Here is a 21,108-nt window from a genome sequence, read left to right as displayed (position 1 = left end):
AAACGTCAGCTTTCCTGCTCCTCTGATGCTGCTTGGCCTGCTGTGTTCATCCAGCTTTACACCTTGTTAACACAGAAAGCTAGCACACAGGTAGTCAGGAAGGCGAAATGGAATGTTGGCCCTTATTTCAAGGCGGCTGGGGTATTAGAGTATGCGACTGTACAAGGTGCTGGTGAGACCACATCTGGAGTACTGTAAAGCAGTTTCCATTCCCTTATATAAGGAATAACAATTTCGTTGGAGACAGATCAGAGAAGATTCACTAGGATGATCCCAGGTATACAGGGATTGAATTGAGTAAAGGCTAAACAGGTTGGGACTCTACTCACTGCAGTATGGAAGAATGAGAGATGATCTCATTGAAACTGTGGCACGGTAGCTCAGTGGTTAGCACCGCTGCCCCACAGTTTGATTCCAGCCTCTGTGTGGAGTTTGCACATTCTCCCTGTGTCTGCATGGGTTTCCTCTGGTTTCCTCCCACAGTCCAGAGATGTGTAGGCTAGCTGGATTAGCCATGGGAAATGCAGGGCTACATGGACAGGGTACAGGGTAGATGGTATTCAGAGGGTCAGTGTGGACTTGATGGGCTGACTGGCCTGCTTCCACACTGTAGGGATTTTATGAAATCTATTGGATTCTTAAGGGTCTTAACAGGGTAAATGCTTAGAGGATGTCTCCCTTCATGGGAGATCCAGGACCACAGGGAGTAGTCTCAGAATAAAAGAATGCCAATTTAAGATTGATAGGAGGAGGAATTTCTTCTCTCAGAGGGTTGAAAGTCTTTGGAACTCCTTGTCACAGAGTTATGGGGCAACGTTCTTGTGTACATTTAAGGCTGAGATAAATTTCCGATTTCCTCTGGTCCAATGCTGTCTGGCCTGCTCAGTATTTCCATTTTATTTCAGATTTCCAACATCTGTAGTATTTTGTTTTTGGACTTTGTTTTAGATATTTGCTTAGGTGCCACATTGAGAGACTTACGATGAAAACCAAGGCATACAGCATTAAAGAAAATAGGTGCCATGTGACTGGAAGGCTAGTTGGAGGTAAAAAACAAAAGAATTAGGCGAAGTGCATGTATTTAGATCTTGCAGACTGTGAATGGTGGTATACCTTAGGGCTCTGTACTGAGAATTCAGTTGTTTTCCATTCATATCAATCACGTGGTTCTAAGTAAATGAGGAAAATTAAAACTCCTGGTAAGAAATTATGAATTTTGGCAAAAATGATAAAGAATGCAGAGCTTGGAGTACATTTTAAACCATACAGCAAAGTGGGATAATAGGAGACAGATGCAGTTCAATAGATAGGAATGTGCAGTCACGTTTGCGGGAAAGCACCATGATCAAACAGTTATTTTCAGTGACAACGGAAGACCAAGAAATCTAGGGATGGGCCAATACAAGTCTTTAAAGTAGGTAGAAAAATCATATGAGTAACCACCAACAATCATTTGAATCAAATTGTTCTTTGAAAAGTTTTTGTAAAATTGACGATAACTGACAGAGCTCACTGGATGACATACTTGAATACTGCAGAGTTGCACAGAAATATATACATGTTATTACATTCAGAAGACAGCAAAAACATTGGGACAAGGATGGAGGACAAACTAGTGATAAGTACAAATGATTAATAGATAAAAATGGCTTTTCTGAGCACCGCTTAAAACTGTTTTTAAAATATTACCTCATGTTTTTTACACGAAATGTCTGTCATGTTCACAGCAAAGACGGCTTCCTGGGCACCTATATATAGCACACCTCGATCTTCACTCAGCAACAACGTTGAATAGTTTGACACTCCACTTGCAGAAAATGTGATCAAAGGCAATTCTGTAAATGATAATTAAAGTTATTAGTACTCTTTAAAAGACATTTCAAAATTAATACCTAAACCAATGTTTGAATCCACTGGAAGACTGGGTGCTGCTTTGGATAATTACACTATCCTTTTTGCATCCGTGGCCCAGAATGACAAATCCGTTCCTTTTACCATCTGCACATGAAGTAAGTTTGATGAGCCTCAACCTGGTTCTAGTTCAGCACAAGTTGATGATCATTGTTCCTTAAAAGAGCATACAAGAATATTTACAGTTAGGAAACAAAGGCCTTCAGACTGGTGAGGTGTAAAATGTTTTTCAGTGAGTTAGATGGTTGGTTAGTCTGAGCTTGCATGTCCTCCCCTCCCCCACTTGACTTCGGGAATTGTTCAGTTGTCAAGCACAAACAGCCCTTAAAAACATCTAGACTATATTTCATGTAAATTATTAAAACTAAAGTTAACTGAGATTTGATTAAAAGAAAAGTTAGAAACTGGAGTTTAATGGGCAGTTGATTTGACAAATGATAATATCAGCTTGGTGCTTTGACTATTCGGGTATCCGATATTAGTCAAGTCACACAATCAAACAATTTCTCAGGATTCAATAAAGAGGAAGGTGACGTCCTAGTGGCATTAGCATTGAACTGTTATTTCAGAGACCCAGGTAATGTTCTGGGGGACATGGGTTCAAATCCTGACATGGTAGATGGTGGCCTAGCCCTCATTTGACTCTTGACCCACAATCACGTGGCTGACTCTTAACTGCCCTCTGGGTAATTAGGGATAGGCAATAGTGATGTCTGAGCATGCAGTAATTAAAAAACCCACAGTCTTTGGCATTTCTGAGAATCAGTTCTTGATGTGCCACAATGTTGAATGGCAAATTAATTTGTTCATTTATTCTTACATCCAAGAAACTAATAATATCAGACCTACAGAATTTCATGTTCTGGCTTAATCTTCGTGCAGTTCAAAAGTGTTTAGCAAAATTAAATTACAGTTTAAAAATGTGATTAAATTAAATTGCCTGTCACAAACAAAGATACTAGCTACTCTCGACTTTTATTATTTTCTTCAATTTTGAAAGAGGAAAGGTACTGGCATAGCAACAGAGATGTAGCCACCTCTGATAAAGTTATGAATACAGTTAATGTAGTCTTATGATTTTAATTACTTGACATCTATAAATAAGAGATATATTCTCCGATACTAAACAATTTCTTAATAATCTTCAATTCATTAGTTCACAGTCTAAATGAGAGCTCTCTCACCATATTCAATCACACTGCACATACAAACAGCTCTTAACACATAACTGCACCCATACACTGACTGAGCTTCACTGCATTGCATGTATATACCCTCCTCATTTTATAGCACTGCACTTAAAAGTACCAAGCTTGACTGTAATTCTCTGCAGGTGAATGGATCACATACCATGAAAACATGTAATCTGCTAATTACTTCAAGCCCAAAAACTACTCAGCGATGATGTGAAAACGATGTTGACATCATATCCGACAGTGATATCAAACACCTTAAGAGGAGAGAGATGGAAGGAGACAGAAACTTGCATGTGACATCACTCTTTATAATGAGGAGCTCATTCTTTACCAATGATACACTTCTAGAAAGAATTCTTTAGAATATTCTAATTTCTGAAAGCTAACGTATTTCAGTTTAATTTGCCCTTTTAGAAATGAAATGGATGCTGGAGATTTTGGAGAAAGAAAAGCATTTTTGGGCCTTCAGTTCAGATCTATTTAAAGTTGTAAACTAAAAAAGGAAAAAGCTTTTACACTGTTCAATCCCTCAAGCCTCTTCCGCAGTTCAAGTAGATCATGACTGATCTGTATCTCAACTACTTGTCTCACTACCATTGCCCTTTGTGAACTTTCCCAACATTAAACTAGACCACTGGGGGCAACAGTGAGGTTATGCTTCTTTGATTTTATTCACCAAAGGAACAGTTTTTATTTAAGTCTTGAATATTTTAAACACTCAGATTGCATTCAGATTTTAAATTCAAAAGGAACACATGTCTACTGTATGCAAATCTTTCCCCTAATTTAACATTTTGACCCATATATCATTCTAATTAATCAATATTACAGAGCCAATGTATGCCTGATGTCCAACTACAACAGAACTTTAATTGTGCTCATTACAATACTTGGTAATAAAGCTCAACATTTTATTAGTCTTCTAAAATTACTTTTGTAAATATCCACCAGCTCTTAGTGATTTTTGGAATGCCAAATTTTTCTGTTCCTCTGGAGCGCTGAGTTTTTTGCAATTTATAAAATACCCTGATCGTTCTCTCTAGGGTTGACCATAAATCATCATAACGAAACAAAGATCTGCAGATGCTTGAGATCCGAAATAAACTAAAACAGAAATAGCTGAAGAAAATCAACAGTTCTGGCAGCATCTGTAGACAGAAAATGCAGCTAACGTTTTAAGTCCTGTGACCCTTCTTCAGAATTAGCAGCAGTTACGAAAAGATCGTATTTAAACAGATGATATGGGGTGGGGTGAAAATAGTGAGAGGACAGGTGGAGAAAGAGTCCATTGAGGGGAGAAAAAGGGTAGGCAGACAAAAGGATTGTTGATGGAGGGAAGAGAAGCTAGGCAGGTAGTAATGAGACAATAAATAGTTGAAAATGGGATGGCAGCGTTGAAAGTATTCCATTTCATAACAACCAAGGAAAGGGGTAGTCACACACTAAAAATGGTTAAACTCGATGTTGCATCCCGAAGATGCAATGTGCCCAAATCATCTCCTCTTAAGCAGTCATTCTGGTTTGAGAATTATTTCCGTCACTCCAGTACAATGGATCCGGAGATGACTAAACTGTCTAATACTGCGTTCACAAACTCTGCAACAGGCAGGCATTTGGTATTTGTTGAAAGGATTGGTGGAATGCTTAGGATTTCACGCTCCTTCCACTGTTTGTGCTCAGTCTCCAACTGAATTGGTTGGAGACACAAAAGCTTTCACAAGGTGGAGTGGAGTGTCACTAAGACAGTTAGCTCGTGTTTTTTTAAATGGCAAAACCAACTCCATGAAGTCAGCGACATTGTGGTAACCAATTTTGCAGTCCCCCCTTGCCCATTCAAACCTATCTTGCTGAACTGACTGCACCGTGTTTCAGATTCAACCCTGACTTCGTAATCAAGCCCGCCAACAGCTGTTGTTGTCTGGCATACTGACCTCTACATTGCACAGGCTGAGTGCCAGCTCTCAGATACCTCCTACTATCTCTCCTCGTACCATGACCCACCAGCAAACAGTGAAGGATACTAATTTCATCATATCTGGGGATCTCCCCCGACTGCCTCCATTCTCACAGTCCCCCACCCTTGTACTACCCACTTCCAAAAATCCACAAATAGGACTACCTGGGCAGACACATTGTTTCCAGCTATTCCTGCCCCATGGAACTTTTCTCTTCCTACATTGACTTGATTTTTTTCTCCCCTTGTCCAGTCCCTTCCGACTTACCTCTGAAGCTTTACGTCACGTTTAGAATTTCCAGTTCTAAGGATTCAGCTGCAACATCTTCACCATGGACATGCAATCCCTTTACACATCCACGCCCCCACCCCCCCCTTCTTGGTGGGGGAAAAAAAAAGGCCTGAACTGTCCCTAAACTGTCCCTCCACCATCTGGCTGAGCTCATCCTCACTGTGAACATCTCCTTTCTCTGGTACATTGATGACATCATCAGAGCTGCTTCCTTCTCTCATCAAGAATTGGGGGAATTTTATGAACTTTGCTTCCAATTTCCATCCTGCTCTCATTTTCATCTGGTCTGTCTCTGACTCCTCACTTCTCTTCCTCAGCATCTGTTTCCATTTCTGGGGATTAGCTGACACTGATATCAATGTCAAATTCATCAATTCCCACAGTTACCTGGACTATACATCCCCATATCCTGCTTCCTGTAAAGACACTATTCCATTCTCCCAGTTCCTCTGGCTCCATCACATTCGTTCTGATGATGCCAACTTCGACAAGGAGGGCTCCAAAATATCTACCTTTTTCCTCAGCCAAGGATTACCTACCTCCAAAGTTGACAAGGCTCTTAGCTGTACTTGACCCAACTCCTGCACTTTTAATCTCACCCTTCTCTTCCCTCCCTTAACAGTGATAGAACAGTTCTCAGGGCCCTACCATTAACTATATAAGTCCTGCCTTGCTTTGTCATACCAAAATGCAACACCTCGCATTTATCTAAATTAAATTCTATCTGGTACTTCTCGGTCCATTGGCCCAACCAATCAAGATTTCGTTGTGCTCTTAGATAAATCTCCTTCACCGTTCACTATACCACCAATTTTGGTATCACCTGCAAACTTACTAACCATGCTTCCTATATTCTCATCCAAATCATCTATATAAACGACAACACTGGATCCTTGTGGAACACCACTGGTCACAGGCCTCCAGTCTGAACAACAACCCTCTACTACCAACCTCTGTCTCCTACCATCATGCCAATTTTTCTTCTAGTTGCCTAGCTCTCCCTGGATCCCATGTGATCTAACCTTATTAATCAGTCTACCGAGCAGAACCTTATCGAAGGCCTTGCTAATATCCATGTAGACGTTTGCCTTCACCTACTTTTGTTGTCACCTCTACAAAAAACTCAAATCAAGTTTGTGAGGCAAGAAGTTTTTGACTTTCCAAATGCATGTAACGCCTGTCTCTCAGAATCCACTAGAACAACTTACCCATCACTGATCTCAAGCTCACCGGTCTATAGATCCTTGGCTTTTCCTTGAAGGTTTTCTTAAATAATAGCACAATTAGATCACCAGTCTTCCGGCACTTCACCCTATCTCTGCTAGGGGCCTGCAAGTTTTTTAAATAGACTCCCACAATATCCTGGGATACACTGGATCAGGTCCCAGGGATTTATCTACCTTTATGCCTTTTAAAAGCATCCAGCATCTCCTCTTCTGTAATGTGGATACTTTGCAAGACATCACTATTTATTTCCACCATCTTTTCCATGGTAAATACTGATGTGAAATATTTGTTTAGTATCTCATCCATCTCCTGTGGTTCAACTCATAGATAGCCTTGTTGATCTGTAAGGGGCCTTATTTTCTCCCTAGTTACTCTTTTGCCCTCAAGTTGTAGAATCTCTACAAAATATCTAACATGTTGTAGGTTAAGGAGAATCTATCAGCCAAAGCATGTCCCATTTTCGCCCTCCTGATTTCCTTCTTGTGTGTACTCCTATACCAGCTACACTCCTCCTTGATCCCAGCTGTCTACACCGGACTCATGCCTCCTCCTTTTTCTTGGCTACAGTCTCAATATCTCTAGTCATCCAGTGTTCCCTACTCTTAGTGTCGAATAGAATCATAGCCTGCTTCCACACTATAGGGATTCTATTTGGCCCATCGAGTCCACAGCGATCCTCTGAAGAGCATCGTCCACCCACCAACCCTGTAACCCTGCATTTCCCATGGCTAATACACCTAGCCTACACATCCCTGGCACTATGGGCAATTTAGCACAACCAATCCACCTAACCTGCACATTTTTGGACAGTGGGAGGGAACCGGAGCACCTAGAGGAAACCCACCCAGACATGGGGAGAACATGCAAACTCCACACAGACAGTCGCCCGAGGCCAGAATCGAACCTGGGTCCATGGCACTGTGTGTGGCAGTACTACCCACTCAGCCACTATGCCGCCCATTCAGCCTTTCCCTTCACATTAGCAGGAGCATACTATCTCTGAACTCTCAATATCTCAATTTTGAAAGCCTCCCACTTGCCAGTTGTCCCTTTAACTGTGAACAGCCTACCCAGTCAACTTTTGAAACTTCCTGTCTAATACCATCAAACTTGGCCTTGCTGCAATTTAGAACATCGTCTTTCAGACAAGGCCTATCCTTTTCCAGAACTATTTTAAATCTAATAGAATTATGGTCACTGGTCCCAAGAATCTCCCCCACTAACACCTCAACCTCTTGCCCTGCCTTATGTCCCAAGAGAAAGTTGAGTTTTGCTCCTTCTCGAATAGGTACATACTGATAAAAGAAAATTTTTTTGAACACGCTTCAATTCCTCCTCATCCAAGCTCAACACTATGGCAGTCCCAGTCTATGTTTGGAAAGTTAAAATCCCCTACTTTTATAATCCTATTATTTTTAAGGGATATTTGTCATCTCCTCACATATTTGCTCCTCAATTTCCTACTGACTATTGGGAGCCCTATAGTACAATCCCATTAAGGTGATCATCTCCTTATTTCTCAGTTCAATCCATGTAACTTCGCTGTACAATCCCCAGGAATATCCTTTCAAAGGAGAGGCATGATTTTTCGCTATCAAAAACACCACTCCCCCTCCTCTCTTGCTTCCCTTTCTATCCTTCCTATAGGATCTATATCACAGAACATTGAGCTGCCAGTCCTGCCCCTCCCTCAGCCATGTTTCTGTAATAGCTATGATATTCCAGTTCCACGTTCCCATCCATGTCCCGAGTTCATCCGACTTACCTTACATTGAAATAAATGCTGATTAATTAACCAGTCTTCCCTCGTTCTCTGCCGTGTTCTTGTCTGCCTTGTCGATTTAACTTGCTGTCTTTAACTTCTGTTTCAGCCTCAACCTTCATTCTTTTCTCACTGCTGTCTAGAGTCCTCTCCCCCTTGCCAGACTAGTTTAAGGCCTCCCGAGTAGCATTAGTAAATCTCCTCACCAAGATGTTTGTCCCTCCTCAGTTCAGGTCCCTCTTGTACAGGTCACTTTTGCCCCAGATGAGATCCCAGTGATCCAAAAATCCCCTGCTCCCTGCACCAGCTCCTCAGTCACGCATTCATCTGCCCTATCCTCCTATTCCCACTCTCACTAGCTCATTGCGCCAGGACTAACCCAGTGATTACGAACCCTTGAAGTCCTGCTTTTTAACCATCTACCTAACTTCCTCTATTCATTCCAGACAGATGAAATGCAGCCTGGGCAGCAGCTTTGTGAAACACGTTCACTGTCCACAGAGATGACACTGAGCTTCAATTACTTGCCACACAACACACCACCAAGTTCCTTGGTCAACATTTCTTTTGCAGGCCTGCTCTAGTGCTTTAGTGAGTCTCAGTGCAAGCTGGAAGAATTGCACCTCATTTCCCACTTGGGGATGCTACAGCCTTCAGAACACAAAATTGAATTTTAGGGCCTGACCACCTTCTTCCATGTTCCTTTACTCACTCTCACACCTTGTCATCACTTGGGCTGCTTTCAGCACAACAAACTCATTTTCACTTACTACACTCACTATCAGCTCTTTTCCTTCGCTGGCTTACCATTATCTGTCCCTTTGCTTATCTCTCTCTCTCCCTCTGGGCCCCATCTCCACCTATTCTCTCTCTCCCTCACCCCAACCCCCACTCACTGTCTTCAGCATAAATACCACCTTTTCCTAGCTGCTACTAGTTCTGATGAAGGGTCAGTGGACCCAAAACATTGCCTCTGCTTTCTAGCCACAGATGCTGCCAGACCTGCTCAGCTTCTTCACCAATTTCTGTTTTTGTTTCAGATTTCCAGAATACACATTTCTTGGTTTTATTTAACCCATGGAGTTAGTGGTCATCCTCAGATTTGGCTTTTTCTTAAATTTCAAAAATATACTTCATTTATAAAAGAAAAAAATGGAGTTCGACCGCATTCAAACAAACCAAAGACATTTCTTAAACATACAAGACTATATTTACATACATTTGAGGCAATGGGAGGGTCCAACAACTGAACAGGATCCATTTAACTTCTGTAAAAATACCTCAAGTAAGTGATGTTTCTCTACTGCGCCTTGGTGACAGCTGATTAAAGCTTTACTGTCCCTCAGCACACAGTCCTGGACCCTGAAATGTGCCAGTCTGCAACACTCGGTCGAGGTCAACTCCTTGTTGTGGAAGACCAACAAGTTTCGGGCAGACCAAAGGAGTGGTTGATGGTCCTCCAAGCAGAGTTGATGTTTGTCTCGGTGTGCATCTTGGGGAACAGATCGTAGAGCACAGAGTCCTGCATCATGGAGCTGCTTGGGACAAACCTCAACTAAAACCACTGCATCTTTCTCCAGACTTCCTATGCAAAGGCACATTTGAGAGGGAGATGTGTGACAGTCTCAGCGCCCTTGGAGCTGTTTTGAGGATAGTGTGGTGGTGCAGACGAATCAGATGTTAATGAAGGATCTCACAGGTAATGCCCTTCTCACTGCCAGCCAAGCAATGTCTTGGTGCTTGGTGGAAAGTTCTGGTGATAAGGCGTTCTGCCAAATGACTTTGACAGTCTGCTCAGAGAACCACGCCACAGGATCACCCTTTCCTTTTCCCACAGGGTCTTGACAACACTACATGCTGACCACTTCCTGATGGACTTGTGGTCAAAGGTGTTTTTCTTTGCAAATTACTCCGTGAAAGACAGGTGATGCAGAACAGTCAAACTACTTGCAGAGTTCCACGGCAACAAGGGCAGTCCCATTCTTCGTAACACTGGGGACAGGTAGAACCTCAGTACATTGGCAGACTTGGTGTCTGCCAGGCTCTACAAGGCTCAACATACAGCTTGATGCAGCCGCACACAAGAGGTGGTCATCATCTTTAGATTTAGCTGTCCGGTAGAGGTGTATCTATCACCTAGATCTTTGAGCTGACCTTCTGCTCACCGTGTCTCACTCAAAGCAGTACTATCAATGTCATGGTGCTGAGTTCCTGGGTTATGATAGTGGTGTGATGTTCAGATCTATGTGTTGCAGTTGTCCACGAGAGTTCAGATTTCCATATGCAATGGACACATCGTAAGACAAGGACACACAATCCCCTATTTCCCTGCCCCCACCTCCACACATTTTAAGAGCCTGCGACTGGCTTGCTTGAGAGTTGAAGCGGACAGCGTCTCCCATATCGATAAGCTCCTTTATTTCAAAGCCAACTTCTGCTACAATTTCGTGATTCAAACCGTGGGCCAGCCTTTTCTCCCCTCTATTATGGTCATCTCTGCACGACTTTTATTCATTGTTGGTCTAGCCCTTTCTGGCTGCTTCTCTGCTGTGGCCTTGTCACCTTTGCACAATTTTTTTTATTATTGTATAGCAACAATTCTTGCATTTGTATTTGTGGCAATTTCTAACTTATTTCACACAAAAATTCTAAACAAAGTGCAGATCACAGTGGATACTGACAGACTACCGAACAGTGGAGTTCCTATTTTGGAAGTGACTCTATGAAGCTCAGCTTTAGACATTATCTGCTCCACACATTATCATACAAGTCAGAGTCATAGTCATACAGAGCCTTCAGTTCAACTGGTCTATGCTGACCATAATCCCAAACTAATTTATCCAAAGGCCCTCCCAATCTATTTGGACTCCCTCCGTACAACTCTGAGGTAGTACTCCTTTAATTCTGACCTCTTAAACTTTAACTCTTAAACTGCCAAATTTAATTGATTCAATATTAGACATTTAATGTTGCTATGTAATTGCACATTTCTGCTGTTTAAATTTCACTTTAAAAATCTCCCCAGAAAAATGTCTAAATATGTTAAGCAGTGCAGCGACTAATACTACTATTGAGATTCTCTAACTGTACAAGTAACAATAATTACAGATGACAGTTTAAACATTTCATAAGTTAAAACAAATTTAGGAAGTTAGTTAATATTTAATTTAATTTTACAACTGTTTTCAAAGGTATGAATATACAAGATATTGGATTTCTTGCTGTCAAGATACATACACATGATGAGCCCACACAATTTGCAGCTAGGCTTTTCGAAGGATCATCAAGTATAGAAAGAAAGTGAAAGATGATAGTACAGAGATGCTGTATGATAAATTAAAATGTTGCCTTGAACAATGCAGTAAATGGGATGCAGGTTCATTTCTCTCATGTGCAGCACAGATGCAGGAATCAATTAAAACAAGTCAGGCTCTTGCCATGGTGAGTACAGCAACATGTGACATAGGTGCGGTAAGCTTTAATGGAAGGCAGGTAGTCATTACAAATCCTCACTGTGGCGTGATTCAGTTTGCAGTGCTCCAAATTCAATCCCTTACAATCAGCGAATTGTTGTAATACAGAATGCCATGTGACCATCATTCCTGCACCAGCTCTCCAAGCAAACAGTTCACCAATCATTCCTTCATAATAGAATCACAGAATCCCTACAGTGTGGAAGTAGGCCATCCAGCCCATCAAGTCCACAGCGCCTCTCTGAAGAGCATCCTTACCCTATCTATGTAACCCTTCATTTCCCATGGCTAATCTACCTAGCCTGCATATCTTTGTTCTGTGGGAGGAAACTGGAGCGCCTGGAGGAAGCCCATGCAGACACAGGGAGAACATGCAAACTCCACACAGACAGTTGCCCAAGGCTGAAATTGAACTGGATCCCTGGCACTGTGAAGCAGCAGTGCTAACCATGGAGTCCCCGTGCTGCCTCAAAAACCCTTCTTCCTAAAACCCATTCTTCCTTTGTTGAAAATAATTTGAATCCCTGTGAATGTCTTAATTGAATCTATCTCCACTACTGTCTTAGACCTTGAAGTCCCAAGCTTAACCACTCGCTACGTAAAATAGTTTGTTTTTGAGCATTGCAACAGACAAAGTGACGAAGATTAAATTCATGGAATGCATGCACAGAGTTCATAATTCCATCACTTTGACTACAAATCTTCAGATATTTGGAAAAAAGGTCCATCTAGGCCAGTAATGTTGGAAATTACTTGCTGACTACTATAGGTACGCTGACCTGCACAAGTGGAAATGATGAATAGCATTTATCTTTGCACTGGCAAAGAACACAAATAAATCTGGAAGTATGAGGATGATGAGCCAAATAGCTTGCTGTGCTGTAACTCTTTCGATGTTTTCATGTTTAAAAAATAAACATCTCGTGAAAAATATGATCATTCATATTACAAGGCTGCCTCAGGGTATACACAAAATAGAAGAACAGTGGTGGGAATTTGACAGAAGGGGGTAGCTCTTATTTAAACTGCAATGTCTCTGGGGGCATCGTCAGGGCTATAAAGGGGCACATCTATTCCAAGACAAACAAGTCTCAACAGTGATTACAGTGGCACTAACCAGTTGTGTACCTTGAGTAGAGACTTACAACAGAAAAATATCTAGTTACTTAGATTGGCCACACCAGCAAATTCCATCTAAACAAGAGAAAGATAATCTATATAAATTGTAACTACTTTACTTTCAAAAGTAACAATTTAACCATTTGGTTAATATAAGAAATACCAATCTCCATGGAGAACAACATTAAGTGTGACTTTAAAAAAAAATCACCCCCCAAACAGATTCTTGTACCAGGCATAGTTTTTTGTCTTTTGTTCTCATTTGATTGAAATACTGAGTTTCGTATGTGCTCTTTCTGCCACAGCTGTGTTTCTTTTAACAAAGTAAATAGTTGCTTTCAATTTGTTGCCAAGCAGCACTTACAGACGCATTCACAGAAAAACACATTGGCATTATGCAAACTGTCTTGAGGTCGAAGGACAGCACAAGGGAAAGTTCAAGCTAAACTGATAGTCCAAGCCTAGTCTGATAAAACTGTCCAAGAATTAGCCAAATAGAAGTATTTTTTCCCCTCTGTTTTGTGCACTCTAGAATTCAAAAGCAAGACACATGTTTAGCTAAAAAAACACCATGATCATAAGCTCTCAATTACAAATGTAGAGCAGTATACTTTTATTCCTCGCACGTATTCTTGCAGGTTAAACTTAAAAAGGTTATTTTGTCCATTACTAAAAACTCACGCCAATATAGAAAAATATTCTGGCTGTCCTCACTGCTGTAGTAGGAGCTTATCGCGAACAAATTGACAGCTGTGTTTCCTACATTTGAAATGTCATTGATGTAACACCCTTTGAAATATTCAAAAGATGCTATATAAAAGGATGCCACATAAATGAAATTCTTTTATTATTGTTTCAGCAAATAATTTAATGTTAGACTCTTCAGTAGCCTGGATCACATCTTTTCTTATATTTACTACTCAAACTGACTGCCCTAATGGAACATAAAGCACACAACAACAACTTATACTTTCACAGCACCTTTAAGGTAGTTTAACACACCAATTTCTGGTTGTGGAATATTTGGATACAACAAGGAATGGGACAGGCAGGAACCTCACTGCATTTTAAAAACCTTCTTTGCTGCGCATTTGGTGTACCACAACCTACGAAGTATATATCAAAAACTGGAAAACACAAGTAGACTGGTTAACTTTTCTTCACTCGCATAATGAACCAAATAGCTTCTGTGTCCAGTTTTCCAAGGGCTCCTTGAAGCCATACTCGGTTGAATGCAGCCTTGATGTCACGGGCTGTCCCTCTCACCTCACCTTTGGCATTCAGCTCTTTTGTGCATGTTTGGACCAAGGCTGTAATGAGGTCAGGAGCTGGGCGTCACTGAGCAGGTTGTTGCTGAGCAGGTGCTGCTTGACAGCACTGTTAATGACACCTTCCATCATAATCTTCTTCACCAAGTCATTAATACATGAATAGTTATATAGTTGAAACATGATTTCCCTTTTATAAAACCATGGTTGATTGTACTGTGATTTTCTAAATGTTCTAGTATGACCACTTTAATAATCAATTCTGGCATTTCCCCAATGATTTAATATCTCTATGCTACTTGGCATCAAATTTTATTTGCTAGTATTCCTGTCATTGCTGTACAGTTACTATGTTACAATGCTTATACCCCTGCATAAAGTTATTCTCCAAGTTACTTAATTCAACATTTTTTTGAGGCAGGTTATTCTTGAATAAAAGCTATTTACAGTTTTAGTCTCCCAAGTCATTAATGTTGAAGAAAAAAATGAATTAATAGATAACCTGAATTTATAAAGTCGGCTGCACCATTTTAATTACAACATCTCAAGGAAGTAGGAGGTCTTGATGATGCTTCTTTTATCGTTTAACATCTTGAAACAGTAGCTTAGTTTTCTTCCCATGAAAGCAAACATCACTACACTCTGTTCCGATGAACTCGGTAGACCAACAAACACATCGCTACTGGAAATAGTGAGCATGCCAAGAATTCCCTCCGTGACAAGGCACAAACGTGTCTCATTATGCTCAATGTGCATTCATGTCACATCTATGCTTCAGGGTCTTCTCACATTTAAATGCTATCTAGAATTCCTAGAGCTCAGATATAAACGTATTCACAAGGACATGTCAAGTAAATGCAAGGAAAGGAATTCTTGATCTAGTATGGAGTCAACAAAAAAAGAGGTTCTATCCACATTATAATATTAAATTATGAGATTAAGATAGTGGTCAATTTGAAGGTGAAACAACTTCATTTCATACCAGATACCACTAAGTTAATATCAGATGGGAATAACAAGAAAAACTAAAGATTAAAGCAAAATACATTTAAAAGATACTAAAACCTTAGCAGTTTACAAAAATCAAAACTACAAGATACGTGTTGAAAATATTGCAAATGGATTAAATGAAAAATTGTGGTTTAAAAGGAATTAATTGTTCTCATATTTCTTTGGGCTCCTTTCAATGGCATAAAAATGGTCTTGTAAACAGTAAATGCTGCAAACTATAGGTTTTGTACTGCAACTTTCATCTCCTGTAAACTAAATTTTATGATATTCAAGAATGTTCTAACATTTCATTTGCAGCCAGGGCTCTAGCCCCCAAAAACATGCTACTATAACAGACAGAGGGATTATATACAAATTGATTATGCACAAATCTAAAGAAAATTAACATATCATGGCATTTAATGCAAAATGAGTGTAAGGCATGCAAGTCAGAATGACTGCCACGCAGATTCAGATCAGAAAATCTGCTATACCAACAGCAACTGGTGTCTCTACGGATCCATACTATCAGTCAGTGGACATGTAGGGTCACAGACAACCAACCCTTTCAGCAGTGCTGTAAGTACAAGTGATGTGTTTACATCTATCCAGGGAGATCACCAATATGACCATCACTAAGAATTAGTGGAAAGGCAAGACAACCAGCTACACACAGGAAACACATGGAGACTAATACAAACAAGACAATGCAGATTGCATGAGTTAAGACAGTTTAATAAAATAACTCAAAGGAATGACAAATCGAAATTAAATGCTTAGAGGGATTGGGGAAAAAAAAAAATCACTGACTATAAAATTGAAAGCCTAAAGCAACATTGCTTTCACTTACACTGCACAGGTTAATCAAAATATGTAAAATTTCCTTTCAACATTTCAAATTGAGCTCCATTTTATTGCAATTCTGTAGAATACCTGAGCACGGCTCACAAATAAATGAACAGATAACACAGCAGGATATCATGATGAACAATAAAAAAGTTAAAACCATATTAAACTGTCAAATTATTCCAAAAAATTCAGCTTTTCAAAAAATTAGATTTCTTCTGTGATTAAAGAAAACAAAGTTTGGAAGCACTGAGCTCCATCAGAAAACTGCGAGAGACACTGAAGTGCGGTGATGAATGATGGAATTATACAATTAAAATGTCACTTCTAGTTTATGCTAGATTTAAAACTAAAATACTGGCACAAGCAATAATTCAACACGTTTTACAGCAGAGAAAGAGACTTTTCAGCCCATCGTGTCATCAAATATCGATCTATTTTAAGCCCATTTTCCAGAACTTCTCCCTTAGCATTGTATGCTATGGCATTTAAAGCGCTCCTCCAAATAATTCTTGAAAGTCTTCAGTGTTTCACACTTCTAGGCAGAGAGTTTCGGATACCCCCTAACCCCAGGTGAAAAAAAAGTGGTAAAAAAAATTACTTCTAAACCCTCTGCTCCTTACCATAAAACTCTGTCCCCTGGTCACTGACCCCTCTACTAAGCAGAAAGATTTCTCCCTATGTCTATGCCCTTCAGAACTTTGTACACCTCAATCAGATCACACCTCAGCCTTCTCTGCTCTAAAGAAAACAAGCCCAGCCAATCTGGTCCCTTTTCATAGGCAAATCGCTCCAGCCCAGGCAACATCCTGGTGAAATCTCTTCTGCACCCTCTTAAGTCCATACGCATTCTTCCTATAGTGTGATGACCAAAACTCCACACAGTACTCCACTATGGAGTGAACAAACATTTATATAAAACTGCATCATGATCTCATTGTTTTTGTATTCGATACCTTTGATAATAACAGCAAGTGTTGCATTTGCCTTCTTAACTACCTTATCCATATGTCCCATTGCAATAAATAATCTATGGACATGCACACTAAGGTCCCTCTGATCCTCTACTTAAATAGGGTCCTGCTATTCAACGCGTTGTTAGTCCTTCCAAAATGCATCACCTTAGACTTTTCAGGATTAAATTCCATTTGCCACTGTTCAGCTCATCTGACCAACCTGTCTATGTTGTACCACAGTCTTAAGGTTTTCCTACTTGCTATTTACCACACCATGATTTTCATGACATCTATGAACTTATTGATCATACCTCTTTCCTTCATGTTGTAGAGTCAGAGTCATACAGCACAGATACAGACCCTTTGGTCCAACCAGTCCATGCTGACCAAAGTCCCAACTAAACTAGTCCCACCTGCCAGTGCTTGGCCCATATTCCTCCAAACATTTCTTATCCATGTACTTACCTAAATGTCTTTTAAATATTCTAACTGTACTTGCATTTACCACTTTCTTTGGAAGTTCATTCCACACACAAGCCACTCTGAAAAAATGTCCCTCATGTCTTATTTAAATCTTTCTCATCTCACTTTAAGAATATGTCCTCCAGTCTTGAAATCCCTCTCCCTAGGGAAACGACACCTGTCATTTACCTTACCAATGCAGCTCATGATTTTATAAACTTCTATAACTTCGTCCCTTAACTTCCTACGCTCAAGTGAAAAAAGTTCCAGCCTATCCAATCTTTCCTTACAACTCAAACACCCGAGTCCCAGCAACATCCTGGTAAAATCTTTTCTAAACCCTCTCCAATTTAGTAATATCCTTTTTATAACAGGGCAACCAGAACTGGGCACGGTACTCCAGAAGAGGTCTCACCAATGTCCTGTACAACTTCAACATAACGTCCCAACTCCTATACTCAAAGGTCTGAGCAATGAAGACAAGCGTGCTAAATGCCATAACCATCCTATCTATATGTGAGGCAAACTTCAAAATATTATGTATCTGAACCCCCGTGTCTCTCTGTTCTACAACATTACCCAAGGGCATACTTTTAATTGTGTAAGCCCTGCCCTTGTTTGTTTTACCAAAATGTAATGCTTCGCATTTATCCAAATTAAACTCCATCTGTCACTCCTCAGCACACTGGCTCAATTGATCAAGACCTCTTTGTAATCTTTGATAACATTCTTCACTATCCACTATACCACCAACTTAGTGTCATCTGCAAACTTACTGACCATGCCTTCTACGTTCTTATATAACTGATTGAGAGAAATGACAAAAGTGGAGCCACCACTGATCCCTGTGGAACACTGCCGGTCAGAGGCCTCCAGTCCGTAAAACAACACCCCACCATCGCTCTCGGTCTCCTGCCGTTAAGCCAATTTTGTATCCAATTGGCAAGCTCACCCAGAATCCCATGTGATCTAACTTTACTAAATTAGACTACAAAGCAGAACCTTCTCAAAGGCTTAACTGAAGTCAGAGTAAACAATGCCTACCACCCTGCCCTCAATCTTCTTGGTTACTTCCTCAGAAAAACATTTCACTTAACCTTAAACGTTAACTCTGATTTCTCTCCACAGATGCTGCCAGAAGAATTGAGACAGAATCTGATAAAAATGTATAAAATTCTATTTCGTGCAGATTTCAGGGATGAAGTCTAGAACCAGGGGTTACAGTCTCACAATACAGGGTAGACCGGATTTGGGTCCGTGATATTTAATCATTCACGGGATGTGAATGCTACTTGCCAGGCCAGTATTTCTTGTCTATCTCTAGTTGTTAAGAGTTAACACACTGCTATGGGTCTGGAGTCATGTGGGGGCTAGACCAGGTAAGGATGGCAGATTTCCTTTCCTAAAGGACATTAGAGAACCAGTTTCCAAACTATCAGCAATAGTTTCACAGTCATCATTAGACTCCCAAAACCAGACTTTTTTTTATTTAATTCAAATTCCAACAACTGCCATGATAGGATTTGATCATGGGTCTCCAGAACATTTTCTGGTTTTCTGGACTAATAGCCTAGTGAAAATACCACTAGGCCATCACGTGGAGATGAGGAAATATTTCTTCAATCAGGTTAGTCAACCTGCGGGATTTGCAACCACAGAAGAGAGTGGAGGCCGGGTCACTGTGTATATTCAAGACAGAGATAGATAATGTTTTACATATTAAAAGGCATCAAATAGTATGGAGTGAAAGTAGGAATATGGTGTTATGATAGAGGATCAACTACAATCATACTGACTAGTGTAGCAGGCTCAAGGAAGCAAATAGTCTATTGAGTCAGTAGCGATCATCCAACAAGCATCCCACCCAGACCCACCAGTGCCACCCTAAACCTATCCCTGTAACCCTGAATTCACCATGGTTAAATCCACTTGGCCTGCACATCCCTGGACACTATGGGGCAGTTAGCTTAGCCATCCACCCTAAACTTGGGTTGTAATCTTTGGGTTGTGGGAGGAAACCAGGGTACCTGGTGGAAATCCATGCGGAAACGGAGAGAATGTGCAAACTCAACACAGACAGTCACCCAAGGCTAAAATTGAACCCAGGTCCCTAGTGCTGGGAGGCAGCAGTGCTAACCACTGAGCCACCGTGCTGCCGCCAAGCCATACTCCCAGTTTCCATGTTTGGACAAAATGTAATACAACACAATACAGTACAGGATCAGGCTCTTCGGTCCACCAAGCCTGAGCCAATTCCATTTAGATCAGCTATTTGTTGCCCATGCATGGTTTCTATCCATGTGTGCCTTCCGTTCATGTGTCTATCAAGATACGCCTTAAATGTTACTAACGTGCCTGCTTCCACAACCTCCATTGACAGTGCATTCCAGGCACTCACCATTCTCTGTGTGGAAAATTTTTCCTGCACTTCTCTCCTAAACTTGCCCCCTTTCACCTTAAAACTGTGCCCTCTTGTAGTTGAGCTTTCTATCCTGGGAAAGAGTATCTGGCTATCACTCCATCTACGCCTCTCAAATTTTGTAGACCTCTGTCAGGTTGCCCCTTACCCTCTATCTTTCCAGTGAAAACAATCCAAGTTTATCCAAATTCTCCTCATAACTGAAACCCTTCAGACCAGGCAACATCCTGGTAAATGTTCTCTGAACACTTTCCAAAGCATCCATGTCCTTCTGGTAGTGTGGTAACCAGAACTTATGCAATATACCAAATGTGGCCTAACTAAAATTTTGTGCAGCTGTAACATAACTTGATAACAGTGTGGAGCTGGAGGTATAGAGCAGGCCAGGCAGCATCAGAGGAGCAGGAAAGTTGACGTTGGGCTGGGACCCTTCTTTTGATATTTCGGTTCGGGACACTTCTTCAGCCTTCCTGCTCCTCTGATGCTGTCTGGCCTGCTGTGTTCCTCCAGCTCCACACTGTGGTATCTTTGACTCCAGCATCAGCAGTTCTTACTATCTCTGAGTAAGATAACTTGCCAACTTTTATATTCAATGTCCAGGCCAATGAAAGCAAGCACGCTGTATGTCTTCTTGACCACCTTATCCACATCTGTTGCCACTTTCAGGGATCTGTGGATCTGTACACCCAGATCACTCTGTATGATAATATTCCGAAGGGGTCTGCCATTTTTTGGATAACTCGCACCCGAATTTTATCTTCCAAAATGCAACACCTCGTGTTTATCTGGATTACACTCCATCTGGCCAAATCTGCAATCCATCTATATCCCGCTGTATCCGTTGACAATCCTATCCCCCATTCTGTAACTAAATAAATTTTGATATCATCCGCAAACTCACTAATCAGACACCTACATTTTCCTCCAGATCATTTGTACAATTTACAAACAACAACAAAAGGTCCCAGCACTGATTGCTGTGAACACCACTACTTACTGATCTCCATTTGGAAGAACACCCTTCTACCACTACTCTTGATGATCAAGCCAGTTCTGTATCCATCTAACCAGCTCACCCCCAGATTCCTGTAGACTTACTTTTTGTACCAGCCTTCAATAAGATACCTTATCTAATGCCTTATCAAAGTCCTTGTAGACAACATCCACTGCCTCATTCTTATCACTGTCTCAAAAAACTCAAACAAATTGGTGAGGTATTACATTCCCTGTATA

The 21,108-nt window shown here is 40.8% G+C and overlaps 1 protein-coding gene across 1 annotated transcript in view; it reads right to left on the bottom strand.

The window, feature by feature from the left end:
* The window catches only part of LOC109915773 (semaphorin-4D-like), a 255,376-nt gene that overhangs the window by 120,962 nt on the left and 113,306 nt on the right, over window positions 1-21,108 (bottom strand). Inside the window, exon 3 of the mRNA XM_048620562.1 lies at window positions 1,690-1,835. Within this exon, the coding sequence (XP_048476519.1) occupies window positions 1,690-1,835 (146 nt within the window). The remainder of the gene's footprint in view (window positions 1-1,689; window positions 1,836-21,108) is intronic.

Source organism: Rhincodon typus, chromosome 3 (assembly GCF_021869965.1).
Source record: "Rhincodon typus isolate 14 chromosome 3, sRhiTyp1.1, whole genome shotgun sequence".
NCBI lineage: Eukaryota > Metazoa > Chordata > Chondrichthyes > Orectolobiformes > Rhincodontidae > Rhincodon > Rhincodon typus.
Note: the sequence above shows the minus strand (reverse complement) of the source record. Positions and strands in the feature narration are given on the sequence as shown.